At 41.5% G+C, this 15,474-nt stretch overlaps 1 protein-coding gene across 4 annotated transcripts in view; it reads right to left on the bottom strand.

Moving 5' to 3' along the window:
- Positions 1 to 15,474, bottom strand: part of MYOF (myoferlin) — a 151,309-nt gene that overhangs the window by 71,965 nt on the left and 63,870 nt on the right. For 3 of the 4 annotated variants that reach the window (XM_073904436.1, XM_025880474.2, XM_073904435.1), the window contains exons 12-19: positions 15,184 to 15,307; positions 13,766 to 13,869; positions 11,750 to 11,818; positions 11,611 to 11,654; positions 9,168 to 9,250; positions 6,921 to 6,959; positions 3,307 to 3,431; positions 2,027 to 2,143 (exon numbers count right to left, since the gene is read on the bottom strand). In XM_073904436.1, the coding sequence (XP_073760537.1) occupies positions 2,027 to 2,143; positions 3,307 to 3,431; positions 6,921 to 6,959; positions 9,168 to 9,250; positions 11,611 to 11,654; positions 11,750 to 11,818; positions 13,766 to 13,869; positions 15,184 to 15,307 (705 nt within the window). The remainder of the gene's footprint in view (positions 1 to 2,026; positions 2,144 to 3,306; positions 3,432 to 6,920; positions 6,960 to 9,167; positions 9,251 to 11,610; positions 11,655 to 11,749; positions 11,819 to 13,765; positions 13,870 to 15,183; positions 15,308 to 15,474) is intronic. The other variant, XM_025880476.2, reaches the window with a different exon arrangement.

The following is a 15,474-nucleotide window of genomic DNA, read 5'->3' as shown; positions in this document are numbered from 1 at the left end:
CCACAGTGCTGTGGGGTAGGGGGAAGGAGAGTTTCCTCTAAAGGGAGAGGTTATTCTCCAGGTCAATCATCCTGAAAGGCACAAATTTCATAACAGGCAGACATGAGACTCCTAGAAGGAAGAAGAAAGCCTTGTTTGGTTGGGAACCCTTGGCAGTTGGACATGGACTCTGAGGTGGCCATGTGTACAGGGTGGTGCTGGGGGTAGGGAAACATGGGGAGCTGAGTGCTGCCACAAGGAAGCAGGCTGGAGAGAGACAGGGAGACCAACTGTGAGAGACCCAGAAAGCTGGTGTGAGCCCAATGGCTTTGAGATGAGCCACCTTTAGCAGCCGCTTCAAGTTATTCATTTCACTGTGTATCCCTACTCTTGTCCCAGACTGGAGGTAAAAGCTTTTCTGAAGTTGCTGTTTGGTCTCTGATGTAATGTGGGGGAAATAAGAGAAGGTTCTATCCCATGCTTGGAATGGACAGTAAGAGGAGGGAAGCAGCCTGAAGATGCTTGTTGGGTGGTGGTGGGGGGAGGTGGGATCCAGCAAGGAGTGGCTCTGGGCAAAGGGGCATCAGTGAGCCGGCTGCTCTGGCAAAAAATTCAGATTTCTGGAACATGTAAGCATCAACACAGGATTCTCAGAAATAGATGGGGGAAGATGTGGTATACATATACACAATGGAATATTATTTAACCACGAGAAAGGAAATCTTGTCACTTGTGACAACATGGATGGACCCCGAGGGCATTATGCTAAGTGAGATAAATCAGACAGAGAAAGCACGTACATGTGGAATCTAAAAAAGCCAAACTCATAAAAACAGAGAGCAGAAGAGTGGTTACCAGGGGTTGGGGGAGTTGGGAAGATGTTGGTCAAAGTGTACAAACTAGCAGTTAGGAGAGAAATAAGTTCTGGGTATCTATTGTACAGCATGGTGATTATAGTCCATGATATTGTATCACATACTTCAAAGTTGCTGAGAGACTAGATCTGAAATGTTCCCACCGTGAAAAAGAAATTATAATTATGTGACGTGATGGAAGTGTTAGCAAACACTACAGTGATAATCATATTTCAGTACATAAATATACCACAGCAACACACTGCACACCTTAAGCTTATACAGTGCTATGTGTTAATTTTTTTGAAGTTAAAAAATAAAAATAAACTAGAATAATATATATTTTAAAAGCCCATAATAATGGTATAGGATGTGTTGGAAATGATTTAGTGAGCAATAGAGACAGGGCTAATTTAATATCGGGCTGTCCATCACGTATGTTAACAAATCTGTATTATAGATATCAATTAATAGACAAGAAAAAATGGGGCGTTTAACAGTTTCATGATAATAATATTCTTCTTTTGGTATTTGTTGCTTTGAGTTAATAACATTGACATTTGAATTTACTAGGAAAAAACTACATCTGTAGCTCTCTACCATATGGATCATGCATGTTATACATAAGTTGTCTCCATAGAGGGGAAAGAGCTGATTAAAAAAGAAGAAGAAATGGTTGGGGAGGTGAATTTGGAAGACTTCCTGTCTTCAAGGAGGAACGGGGCTCAGAGCTGTTGTAATGTGGGCATTAATATAAACATGCCCTCACATGCTGGGAAGCCTGAGATATGCCTCCTTCTGAAAGTGGAAATGATTAGCGGTAGCACCTATGCCATTTGGGATGGCTCTTGTGGCCACCTCCCCATGACCACATAATAATCCCAATTGGCAAACGGGCCAACGGGGTTTGGAGGTATCATTACTCTTGCCAGTTTTCAGCAGGGTATTAACATCACAAAAGATGAAGCAAGTCTCCTCACTCACATAGGACTATTTTAGATAGATCAAGAGTGCGTTAAATAGATCAAGAGGTCCTTGCTATGACTCAGGTCTCTCTCCAACTCTGTCACAGCTGACCCTTCAGTTCCTGTATGTCCCCACTTGCTGAGGCAGGCCAGTATGAGCCAGCCCACCACCAATCCTCTAACATACCCTTTTCCATACCAAGCATCATCCACACCCCCAACAGTTACCTCCACAACCAGCAGGTCATCATTTGAAATGGGCTCAAGCTTTTTGTCTGGTGGTGTCTTTTCAAGGAAAGTGCTTAATTCAATCAAGATTCTGCCTCTGTAGGCAACTCCTTCCCCCTGAAAGGCAACAACACAGGATTATTCCTCTAGGTGTGAACACCAGCAAAAAGAACTCTCTAGTCAGGCTCATCCAGCTACAGCTTTGTGTTTCCTTTCCATGGCCCTAACCTCCAAAATCAGTCAGTCAGTAACACTCTCAGTTGGATTCAGGTCTCTGGTATCTATCTGCAAGAAAAGTCAGTGACTTGAGGAAGGATCCCAAAGAGAGCCAGGGGAGCCCGGGCTGAAAGGGATCTTAGCCATGACTGAGGTCAGAGGCTTCCAAGCCATGCTCTGAATCCTGAAGAGGTTTCCGGAGGCTGAGGGTGGGAGTGGAAGGTACTCAAAATCTCCCTCACTCTACTTTAGTAGAGCAGCTCTGCGTTTATCTGCGTCAACTTGGCTCCTCTTGCCTCTTTTCAGGAAGGGAAGGCTGCCATGTTGGCAACCAGGGCAAGTCTCTGAGTAGCCAGGAAATAAAAGAGGAAGATGTTCTGGGTGCGGCTGAGCATGAGGATGAAGAGCAGATACTCCTCCCTCCATACCTAGCAGTGCTGGCAAGAAAATTTTCTGGAAAGGAAGGGAAGGCTCCCCCCTCCATAGCCAGTTTTTAGCCCTGCCCCCTCAGGGCTTTCTCTCTACCACAGTCCCTTTCTTGGGCCTTGAGAGCTGACTCTAAGACATTACTTCTAATGTGCTGGAAAGAGCATTTCCCATCTCTGGGCCTCCATATCCTCATCTATAAAATGAAGAGGTTGGATCGGATTGGGGATAGTGAACAGTTTCTTCGGGCATGTCACCTCCAATCATTTGATACATTCCCAGAACACAGTATTGAACAGAATTCTGAGGCAACACATTTGCTTATTAGGAAAGAGACAGCACTGATCACAGACACCTGCCCTAAGTGCAGGACCAGGGGGAATGACCATGCTGTGCATTCGTAATTGCCAAATTAGATGGTCTCCAGGATCCTCTCCTAACCTGGCATTCAAAGACTTGAGGAGCATGGGACTTTTGTCCTCCAACCCTTGATCAGTTGCATGTCGGGTCTATTTGTGTGTGTGTGTGTGTGTGTGTGTGTGTGAGTCCCCTAGATATGAGACTTAATTATAAGCATTATAAGAAAGAATCACATTAATCAGTGTTCATTAATAACAAATGTTAATTGAGAAACTCACCTTTCCAGTATTTAGCTCATCATAGGGGTCTGGGAATCCTGTGTACTCTCTGGGGCTTCCATAAAGATTCAAGTAACAAGGTCCAAATGTTGGAACAAAGCCCATCTCTGTTTCTCCTGTATTTGCTGAGGGATAACACCATTATTAGATTTGAGGTTTTTAACACTCAATCTATTGAAATAAATATTAGTTATTAGTTAGCTTAGTGAGAGTATTTTCCTCTAATTTGTGAGTTAGTTGTATTAGCACAAATTATAAGCACTTGTGAGACTTGCTGTATTTCCCTTTTCTCATTGCTATAAAACATTAAATAAAAAACATTTTTGGGGTAGTTCAGGTAAAGTTATTATTACAGAAAGATAATGCTATTCAAATGAAAGAATAATAAGACAAGTTGATCTTCACATTTTTTGCAAGTTTATAAGTGGAATTGTATTAAATGTGTCATTGGTAATTGGGGTAAAAGATTAAACTGGGAAGTCACTTAAATGATGTACATCGGATTAACTGTATTTGTTCCCAAAAGATGCCACTTAATCTAAAGCAGCTAGTATAAATACGGTACATGCTATTAAAAATACAAGACATTTCGGGCGCCTGAGTGGCTCAGTTGGTTAAGCGACTGCCTTCAGCTCAGGTCATGATCCTGGAGTCCCGGGATCGAGTCCCGCATCGGGCTCCCTCCTCGGCAGGGAGTCTGCTTCTCCCTCTGACCCTCTTCCCTCTCGTGCTCTCTATCTCTCATTCTCTCTCTCTCAAATAAATAAATAAAATCTTTAAAAAAAATACAAGACATTTAAAATTTTCATACATAGCAATGAACTGTCTGCCTATGGTTATGACCATATGATATTTATAAGCAACATAAAGTTCCCATTCGTAACATTCCCTCTGATGAGCATCCAATATGCTCCATATTTCTGCTACCTTGTCTTACTTAGCAAGACTGCTCCCCAGTGCAATGAGGGGAACTGAGGGCAATGTAAAGAAATAGTGGAGTCAAAGGGAGATTGTGGGTGAAGACGGGGAAATGTAAGGGCTGCCTCCAACCATCTGAATGCTCCCATATTAGAAGAAGGATAAACTTGTTTCCAAAAGCAAAGCTAAAGACCACTGATGGGTGCTACAAGGAGGCATTCTTTATTTCACTCAATATAAGGAAGATCTTTCCATGAATTAGGTGTCAAACAATGGGACAGATCGCACTGGGGACAGAGGAAATGTTGAGGCCAAGACTTTCAGGATTATCATCAAGACAATTCCCCTATGGATGAGAAATTAACTACATCACCTCTATGGCCCTTTCCAACTCTATGCTTAAATGTAAGGGAGAAAGATAAATGTGGAATGACTGGTGAGCAGAATGCCCATTAATGAACAGTTGACCAAACTGTATATAAGCACATTTCTTTTTTTTGCAATTATTTTTTTATTTGAGGCTCTTCTACATGTGTAAATGGGCTTGGGCACTTTTGAGATGAGGTAGGAACCATACACCCTGGGAGAAATTAACTGAATTGCAATCTCAGTGAAGAAAGCAAAAGAAAAGAAAAATTTAAATTAAGATGTAGAAAAGTAATAATTGACAGCCTAGGAGTGAGATTTTGGTAACACCCTGGGGGACCATATTTCATGCCTGTCTGGAAATTTCTTGTGAAACCCAAATAGGGACCAAGAATTTTTCCAACAGAGATTTCTCTGGATTGTGCTACCAAGTTACCAAATGAGCAGGATGAAATAAATGACTATTATATCTGGACATATGAATTGGTTTGGTTTTATCTACTCCGCCATATGGAACATGACAAAATTAACTAATTTATTATTAATAAGCAGAGTTTAAATTTCTTTCCTTGTGCTAGAATATCTGTTATGAGGAACTAAAGCAGAGGACTAAAGCAGAGATCCCTAGTGAAAAAAGGAAGTCACTTCCAGAAGTTGAATCACAGTATGTTCAAGAAAGAATGGACATTAAAACTCTTGCACCATAGTCATGCCACATTATGGATGGGCAAATTGAAACCCATAGAAGTGACATGACTTATCAAAGGTCTCTTAAGATGACAGATTTAGGCCCAGATCTTGAGTTTCATAGTTCAGACAAGGGTACCTTCCAGTACACCACCCATCCCTCTGCTCAAGCCCCACCTCACCCCCAGCTAGTTCTCATGGGCGACTAATGTTGTTTGAGTATTTGGTTTTCATTAAAAATTTCCAGGGATGAAGGCACATATTGTTAATAATGACTACTGCATGTTATCATGATATCAATAGCTTAATTCTTTTTGTCCAAGCAAATCTCTTTTCAGGTATTTTAAACCCTTTGACTTGTTGGTTATGAAGTAACATGGAGAGCCTTCCTTCTATGTGTTTACACCTCAGCATTGTCTCCCGGGAAAGCTGATAGTCTCACAAGCTAAGTCTCTTCTTGCCCCCAAACTTTCCTAACCCACTTTGTGCACAATTGTCACATCAAACTTCCAACGAACAAAAATTCCTTAGCCTGGCCATCAACTTTTTCCTCTGACCTGCTTTTCAAACAATATTTTCTGCACTTCGTTCACCCCTCCAAGGCTCCTTTGCATTTTGGATTTCTATAAGGTATCACTTTATATTTTAATTTTTGAACTTTAAATAGCTGCTTATTTCTGACATTATAAATTCCTTTGGTTGGTGGGGAAGGATTCAAATATATTTTATTTTGATTCCCTAAACACTGAGGACTGGTTCTACCATGGGGAGCTACCACATAAATATTCTTTGATTGGTGAAACAAATGCATGGAGGAATGAAGTGTTACCAAATCTGCCAAGTTGGTTATAAATGTAAGGACTACTGAATATTCATATAAAGTCTGATAAGACAGTGAGATGGATTTTTAAAAATGACCATGAATGGGGCATCGTGCCAGTAACACAAAGGCAGACAATAGCGCTTTATATTTGCAAAGCTTTCTCACTTGCCTATCTCTTTTCCCTCTCACCAGGACCCTGGGTAATGAGCATGGCAGGGATTACTGTGTTTACTTGAAAGATGACAAACTTGTGTAAACCTCAGAGTCCTCGTGTACTGAGGAACCATAGTAATAAGAGAGTTGTGATAGTCAAATGCGAGACCACTGAGCAAACTTGCAAAGAATGGCCAGTGCTGTACAAGCCAAAAGACATGCCATGACCCCCCCCTATTTGGAAGATGAAGACCCTCAAGGTACAATCGTTCCGTGTCTTCCAACCGAGAGATCCATGTTCAAAGTGAGGAGCAGTTACTGCATACATTTTGAACAACTGATTTAGTGCCCCATATCTCTACCTACTGAACATAAACAACAACAGCAGACAACGTTATCTCTTACAATTATTTACAGTGACACCAAATGGGCTGGTATGCATCTAGGTGAAAATGTGAGATGGTAGCAGAGCCTGATTAGCACGGTTGTGTTAAGCTCAGCCCCATGCAGGACAACCACACAGCACAAGTACAAAAATTAATACTCTAGCAAAACTATTTTTGAGACAGCAAATTGTCAAAAAGAAAGTTCTAAAGACAGTCAATAGATACATTCTTAATAGGACAATAGGAAAATCTAGAAGATAGCAAAATTACAAAGCATAAACCTGTATACGATGAAGCCCCAGATCCCGAAGATGAGAAATCTATATAGTAAAAATATGACTGGTTAAACAAGAGAAACACGGCCATTATAACAGAGACATTGAAAAAGTTAATCAAATCCAGTGTAGGTAAGTGGTTTAGCAACACCAGAAAACCCCCAAATTCAGACCCGAGTGACATGACGCTTTTGTAATTTATACAAAACTCACTGGTTAAATGCAAAATGGCTCAAATCTTTGGGGCAACTGGCAGAACCTCCACACATTAAATAACTCAAATCTCTCCAGCCCTAAGGCAGCAAGGCATCTGAGAAGAGCGAGCTTCTCGCCACCACAAGACGCCTGGTGAAGTTACCAATATTTCATGTTTTTCATAAAAGATGCACTTGTCTTGTCTCTGACTTAACTGGGATCAAGGCCAGAAATCCCAGTTAATTTGGTCTGAGGATTTTTTTGGGGGGGTGGGCAGGGCGGGGGGGGGGGGAGTTGCCTGCTGCCTTTTGTTATTTTGAGACCCTTACCAGACTGTCTGCAGGGCCTGCAAGGAGAGAAAAGGCCTGAGACAAGGCTGAAACCTGCATGTAACAATTTCTGGTTTTAGTGCTTCTGGATGTTACTGCTGTATCACTAAGAAAAAATGCTTATACCGATATGTGTTGAATAAATTACCTCCAGGTAATTATCAAATGACTTCTTGCCAATGACAAACAGATTTAACTCATTTTGACCCTCCCCCACCACATAGTTTTGGTACGATTTTTTTAAGTACTCTGTTGGCTACCATTATGATTTAAACTAGTCTTTCTGTTTGGATTCCTTACTTGATTAGAAGAGGCTACCAGCAAGCCTACCCTTCCCCCTCTCCCCTTCCTTCCTCTATCTCTAGTCTCTATCTTCTGTAATTTTACGCTGCAATGGGCAATAACATTTATATTCTGTTCAGAGCTTTGGCTATAGGGTATAAGAAAAAAAATCAAAAAACAATTAGTAGTGCTAACAGTATAGCAGCCATATAAATATTGTCTCTGCAGAGGAAAGGATTGTGATTACATTTTTTTGTTACAGCTCCAATCCTATGGTCCCCTTTGCCACTCGGCAGAGGATGTGCAGATGGGATCTTTCTTAGTTTCTAACATTTGCTTAAAATAATGGCCGCATGTGACTTTGTATCTGAACTATATCTTTTTTGTTCAGCATTTTTTCTTGGAATTTCTAATTGCCTTTTTTTCTTTTTTCTTCTTGAGAGAGGGGATCTCTATTTTCTTCATGATATCTCTAATATCTTCCAGGTTCTCATACTGTATCTTGCTTGGAATAATACATTCTTTTAACCTGTAAAGCTCCCTCTTAAACAAAATGAGGATGAGAGGAACCTTGAGTTTCTCAAGATAATTGTCTGGAATTCTCTCACGTAATTTACTCAATATGTTTAATATTTTGGCAATTACAAGAATTTTTGTTATTTTTGTTTTGGCAACAAAAAAAAAATCTGGGGCGCCTGGGTGGCTCAGTCGGTTAAGTGTCTGCTTTCAGCTTAGGTCATGATCTCAGGGTCCTGGGATCGAGCCCCACGTTGGGCTCCCTGCTCAGTGGGGAGTCTGCTTCTCCCTTTCCCTCTGCCCCCAGCTCATGCTCTCTCGCACTCTCTATCTCAAATAAATAAATAAAATCTTTAAAACAAAGACAAAATCAGCTGCTGGTATTATTGATATCTTAACATTACATTTTTTTTCTCTTACTATTTTTCTCCTTCATTTCCTATTACAATGTCTGGCATATGCACAAAATACTAATGCCGGATATAGGCAAGTAGTTCTCAGTATGGAGAACAATGAAAAGTGTATTCATTATCAATGCTTGTGTAGATTATGCTACCTGATATCCTTGTTCCTGCTAAAGAAGTCAGTGGAGAAGGAAACACTATTTTATAGTTGGGTGGACTGGTGTCAATGCCGCTCTGAAAAATAGGGTGCTAGCACTCTGTACTGACCCTCAAAATTTTATAAAATAGCTCCTGGGGAGAGTTTTTGGATGGGAGCAAGAAAACAAAGTCTTCAAACTGTTAGTTGCCTCAATTATCAACTACTAATTAACTGTTCTGGTCATCACCAAAACATCACCAAAACAGTTCACTAGGCTTACCACATTTGGCTTTTAAGGAACCACGTCCATTGCCTGGTGGCTACTCCGGTTCATTCTGCTTCAGAAATTCTGCCCCCTGTCTTGTTTCAGCACTGCTGAGTGACCTACCTTCCACTTCCCCACCAGAGGCAGCGATTTTAGAGAGGTGTAGATATGTTGTTCCAATGACATCATTTTTAGTAAGTCGGTCCCTGTGTGAAAGAACAGGTTAAGGCCTCTACCTCGGAATAAGTATCTTCACTTCAACAACAATAAGGTGGAGTCGGAAAAGTCCCTAGACCTCAGAAAACATCCTGTCCAGTGGGCCTCAAGCTTTACTGTACGTTAAGAATCACCTGGAAACCCCAGCTCTCCTCTCCTTTGATTTTTATTTGATTTAATAAAGGCAGGAGTGGAGAACAAGAATCTGCATTTACACAAGTATCTATCATTACGGCTTCTGATACAGATGGCCCTCCAACCACCCATTGAGAAACACTAATCAGACAAGTCATTTCAGTTATGGAAACTAAGGCTTGTACACAGAGGTCAAGGGATTTGCCAATAGCCACTCAATACCATTGCCATAAAGTGAATGAATCAGTTACAGGCACATCATATAATAAATGTAATATAATCACATTATGTAGGATAAGTGCATGTATCTTATTTTTATCATCTTCACACTAATTACTCTGATGGTTCAGTGACTACAATGGGCTATATCTAGGGTCCTTCAGAGGGAGAAAAATCCCTTTCCAATTCAAGCACCTACCGCGTGACACATGCAGGGCAGCCGAGAGCAGCTGCTTACCTAGAACTAAATCTTATCTGTGTGGTAGAGACCAGCATTCCCACTACAAGAATACAAAACTGTATTAATCTTTCCATGGATACCACAGAGTGTGCAAGCCTAACCCATGAAGTGGTCTCTGGCTGGGCAAATGGTAGGTATAAAAAATAAGGTTTCTATTAATAACATCTCTCTGCTTAATTCATCCTCTTCTTTATTCCATATAGTGGTATACTCACTCTGAAATCTAAGACCCCGTGGGAGAGAGGAAAGGTTCAGTATCTGGGGGAAAGATTATACTACAGTGTAATATTATTATACTGTATTATAGTAATATCCCACGTTACGCATGATATTATACATTGTGTAGTATAATAATATTAGATTGTAGAAAGTGACTAATGAAACAGTATGTATGAGAAAAAAATTATTGTTTAAGGATATTAAACCACATGCATGGGTCTTAAGTCTTCTCTGTTCATCCAAAAGGATCCAGACTACATTTAAAGAATTCTTAGCTTCACATAACCTAAGATTTGGATCCAAGGATTCCTTAAACAGGGCCTCTCTGTGCATCCTCGTCTACACTATTGGTTTGGAGAGGGCAGACTAGGTCAGAAAGTAACCACATTTGTAGTGACCACAGGCAACTCTGCGATGGCTCAATCCGCTATCAACTCACTGCAAAGCTAAGCCAAAGAAGTCACCTCAACTATATAGGCCCACATCCACATTCCTGAGCTTTCCTGAGACCATGTAGCACCTTCCGGATGTTGCCAGAAGGTCTCAAGTGCTTAAATCAAGCTGACACTCCCTGGAAGGGGTTTTTTGTCCTCATGACCCCTCCATGACCCTCAGTAAAGGGTGATGTGGTCATTGAACAAACTGAGACTTACTACCCTCCTCCCAAAGTGCCCTGCTGCCATAGTACCAAGAAGGTGCTAACACAAAACCCAGATCAGTTCTGCCAAAGGAAAAACCCTGGAGACCGGCAGACCGGATGGGGGCCCGACTCAGTCTCTAACTGTCTGAGTGAGTGTGAGCAAGTCACCTCACCTCTCTGAGCCTAGTATCTTCATCTGTGAACGAATAATAGTCTCTAGCCCATAGCATTACTCGAAAGACTAAATGGAAATTGCAGTTGACCTAGTAGTACTCAAAAAATGGTAGCTAACACCAGAATAAACGCTGAGGAGGAGGAGGCGAGCAGTGTTTGCCATGTTCATTCTCAAGGAGTTAAGGACTGCCAACTGAATGCCTCATCCAACTAGAACATTACACAAGAATGGCCTTATTATGGCCATCCTCACTGGGAGGATGGTCTAGTTAACATTCCATCAGAATCTTTCAATGAATCTTCTTTGCATTCAATCAGATAGGTAGCTTTGCCTATTTTCCTTTCTAACCATAACAGAGTAGCTGTCGGAACGTTTAGGTGATTCTTCCCAAGAAATGGTTTACTCCATTTCTGAAGTCTGTTTTGGACAGCCTAAATGCAATTTAAATTCTTGATTTCTTATCTTGGGGCATTTTCAGATCATTTTCCCTTCTTTTGTTTATGAGCAATTGAACCAAGATACACAATGGGTTTCTGCAACAATACCTTTATTAATTTTTTTTTTTAAAGATAACACCCGATTCCAGGAGGAATTTATCACCTCCCTCTGGAAGAAAAAGAAAGAGACTGAAAAGTAAGAGCCCACCTAGAGTAATGTTCCTCAACATCCAAACATCAATTCTTTAATTTTGAATTAGACACAAGTTTATTTTTTAACTCACCAGTCATATATTGTTAGTTTTATTTTTTCACACACTGAAGGAAACTGTTAAAAAGAAACAAAGTAGTTATTTCTCAACTTACTCAGTAACTATTAAAGTATGTAGTCTTACTTTTTCCAAAAGAAAAAAAAAGTCAAACCTTGATCTGAAGATTAACAACTTGATTCCACTCAGGGTTTGCATTTTTTTCAATTATATTTGTGCAAACCTGTAAAATTATCGAAACAAAACAGTAGGTATTCACGATTCTAATTTCCACAAATTCACAACATAGGCATCCTAGATTAGGACTCCAGCAGTTTACTTACCCGTTATATACTTAGTAGCCTGGTTAAAGTTTATTTCTCTTCCAACTATTTGGTAAATATAACATGGGTTTAATATTAATTTTTGCTCCTTCTATGCACTAAAAGTTAGTTTTCCAATTGCCAGGTTTCTAACTTTGGATTAGCGAAATGATGCAAGAGTTAATGTTTATTGAGCACTTATTACAGACTAAGAAGTACCTCTTCATTAGCATGTACACACAGATCTTTTGATCCTGGCCACCAGCCCCGCTCCCTGCTCCCCAAACCAGCTCCTGTCAAAACCAGTCAGCCACGTCTCTCTCGCCCTCACATGCCTCACCCAGTCTGCTAGTAAATCCTGACACCCCAGCTTCATGCAAATGCTGATCCCCACCCGACCCCCACTGACACCTGCTGTTGGCTTCTGACGCATGAGCCCTCTCCCGCCTCCTTACTTTCACGGCACCCCCTGTGTAGCAGTCTCAGTGAGCTCTCCAAGCACGCTCAGAATAAAGTCTAGACCCTACTCTGGCTGATAAAACCCAGCCTGCCCATCTCCCCCCACCCCAAATCTCTCTGATTTCATCTCTTCACTTCGCCTGGCTCAGTGCCCTACAGCCACATGGAGATTCTTTCACTGCAAATGTGTCTTCCTCTTGGGGCCTTTATATCTGCTCTTCTCTCTGCCTGGAAGCCCCTGCCCCCCACCCAGACCTCACATCATCCAGACCTCTGCTCCAATGTCACTTCCTCAAAGGTATCCCATCTAATAACTTAGCGAAAACCCACTCCTCCATTGGTCCGTTTGTACCAATCACTTCTTGTCCCCTGCTCTGTTTTCTGCATAGGACTGGACACTATCTGAAATCATGGAATTACTTGTCTGCTTGTTAACTGCTGTCGCTTCTACTACAAAGGAAGCCCCAGGAAAGCCATGACTGTCTTGCTGACTTCTCTATCCCCAGCATATGGGGCAGTATTGGTATTTAGTAGGCTCACAATAATTACTTCTCTAATGAATTAACCCTTATCAACAATCCTATGAGAGTATTATTATCCTGATTTATAGTTCAGGAAATTGACACTGAGAGATTAAGGAATTTGCCTTAACTGCCTCTGGAGTGGGCTAAAGTCTGAATTTAAATCTCACTCCAGAACTGAGATTCTCCACCCCTCCCCCCACCACCGACTCTCCTAGGAAATGACACTTGGTCCTTAGGTGTGTGGTTTGCCAAATCTCGCGTTCATAACTAAATGGTTCAACTATACAGAAGATGCTAGTTCTTCATGCCTCCAGCTGTCCATGGTGCATTGTTATTCTACTACAGAATCCCACTCTCCCATCTTTGACCATCTTAGTAGGTAAAACTGGTATTTACAGATGTGTCTGTACCAAGTATCCCTGGCTCTTCCCAGCGGACTGGGATGGGGCCCCCCTGCCTGCTATCCAGTTTCGGCAGTTCACTGGGGCCTCGGAAGTGAGAAGCATGAAGGGAGTGGGCAGCTGGGCGTTGGGGCCTATATTCTACATTTATTTACCAGGGATCATTGTTGCCAGTGAGGGAGCTTGCCTTAGATTAAGACAATGCTTGGATCTGAGAAATAATCCAAGTAATTCAGTGATAGTTTTCACGTTCTATTCTTTCAAAAGATCAAATTTTCTAATTTGAATCCTGCATATTTTCCACTCCAAAATAAACCCGTGGAGAAGTCTGCATGTTCTGACTCAGATAATTTACGTTCGTGCAGACTTCCCAAATCATCAGGGGGCTACTTTAACAAAGAGTAAACAGGAATTCACTCCAAGGAAAGCATAGTGGTTTAAATATTTATTTCTAGAGGCGTCTGCATTTAGATCACATACAAACCTTTTTTCCAGCAAAGGAAACTTCTACAAAAGGATCCACTAGGTTTTTTTTATCTGCATTGCCTCCAAATATTTCCTTTACCGTCTGTGAGAAGGCATCATCCACTGGAAAGCAACACGTCACACAGCAGAAATGAAATCTGATTTTCTTAAAAGGATAGAAATCACTCAGCAAAATTAAAGTTTTTCTCCTATACACGAAGACAGTTGCAACAAGAATTGTTCTCAAAAGTGTACTGCAGAAATCTTGTCTTAGAAGCAAAAGAAAGGTGTTCTCCCCACAGAGTCCATAGAAACCCAAACCAAAACAAACAAACAAACATGAGCATCTTGGAAAATAAAGTAATAAATTATTAAATGAAAATCAGTCATTTGTTGAGGGAAAAAGTAGAATAAAGACAGTCCATCCAGATAGGGTAAGAGGCAATTCAAAAACTCAGCCTGGTTTCAGGAAGCTGTAGGTCAAAATGATACAAGCCTAGTCTGATTTTTTTCAGAGAAATTCATGGAACTTTAGAATAATCACAAATAACATAATCATAAATAACACATTTAAGCAACTATAAACAGCATCTCTCTCTGTTTTAACAAATTCAGAAGTGAATGGGGTCAATTAAACCGATCCGCGTAGGAGGTATAATGTGAGGTTTAATATATTTACCTCAATTTCTGAGGAGAGACGAGCGAAGCGTTATAGGGTGTTAAACAAGAGAGGGAGCGGGTACCCAGGGAAAGTAGCAAATCCTGAAGAGATCCATGGCCTCTAGGCAGAGTTGCTGCCTCTAGGCAGAGTTGCTGCATCCTGGGGACTGGGAGAGGGGTCCCATGCAGGAAGCAGACAGGCTGGGCAGGGCAGAAGGACGCTGGGTCCCTGGCAAGGACCCAGGAGCGTCTGGACTAGTCTCTATGAGTTAAATCACGGTAATTGATTCTCTTAAGTGCATCCAATCTCTTGTTATACGTACCTCATAACACAATGTTGACAGATTACTAGTTATTGGCACTTAACGACCCTTTGCTCGGCCATTTTTAATAATTTAATAACAAACACATTTATCTGTTTCCAAAATTTCCTCATCTCCCTTGGGATGAAAAGAGTTGGAATTTCTGCCTGCTGCCCTCTCTTCAGTGTCCCTCCAGAAAAAGGAGAAGATGTACAAGAGGGTAGGAGAGAAGAGACGGAGCAGGATGGGCCAAAGGCTTAATAAGGAACATGGATCAGTGACCACCAGCTGGCTGTCCCACCAATCTGCTCAGGTAGCTTTCATGGGGCCAGAACGAATGAAAAGTAGCCCCTGGAGGCCTTCAGAAAGAAAAACATAAAACAGGTAGCACCAATCACAATTCAGAGTATGATGTTACCACTTGTGATCATGGAGAGAACTGGTCATCTGGGGGCAGGATGAAATCCATACGTACTCTGGGGGATGTCCTCCGCTCGGTAGATTTTAAGCAAGAAGGTCACCCACCGGAGGGCGATGCCAGCAGGGAGTAACAGATTACTCTCCACGTCATCGCTGTCATCACGGTCTCGCTTCTCAGTCTGTTGGGGAGACACGATGACAAATGAGACAGAGAGAAGCAGCGCGTGTAAGAAGCCAAACTGTCACTTATCAAATGAAGCCAACTGGAATTGTTTCCATTGGGATTTCCTGTGCTTCGGGCTTAGGAGTTCGGCTACGGATCTGACCTCGAAATTGGTCTGCAAAA

The sequence above is a fragment of the Callorhinus ursinus genome, unplaced genomic scaffold (genome assembly GCF_003265705.2).
Source record: "Callorhinus ursinus isolate GAN/ISIS: 27379988/994484 unplaced genomic scaffold, GSC_fseal_2.0 scaffold20, whole genome shotgun sequence".
Classification (NCBI taxonomy): Eukaryota; Metazoa; Chordata; class Mammalia; order Carnivora; family Otariidae; genus Callorhinus; species Callorhinus ursinus.
Note: the sequence above shows the minus strand (reverse complement) of the source record. Positions and strands in the feature narration are given on the sequence as shown.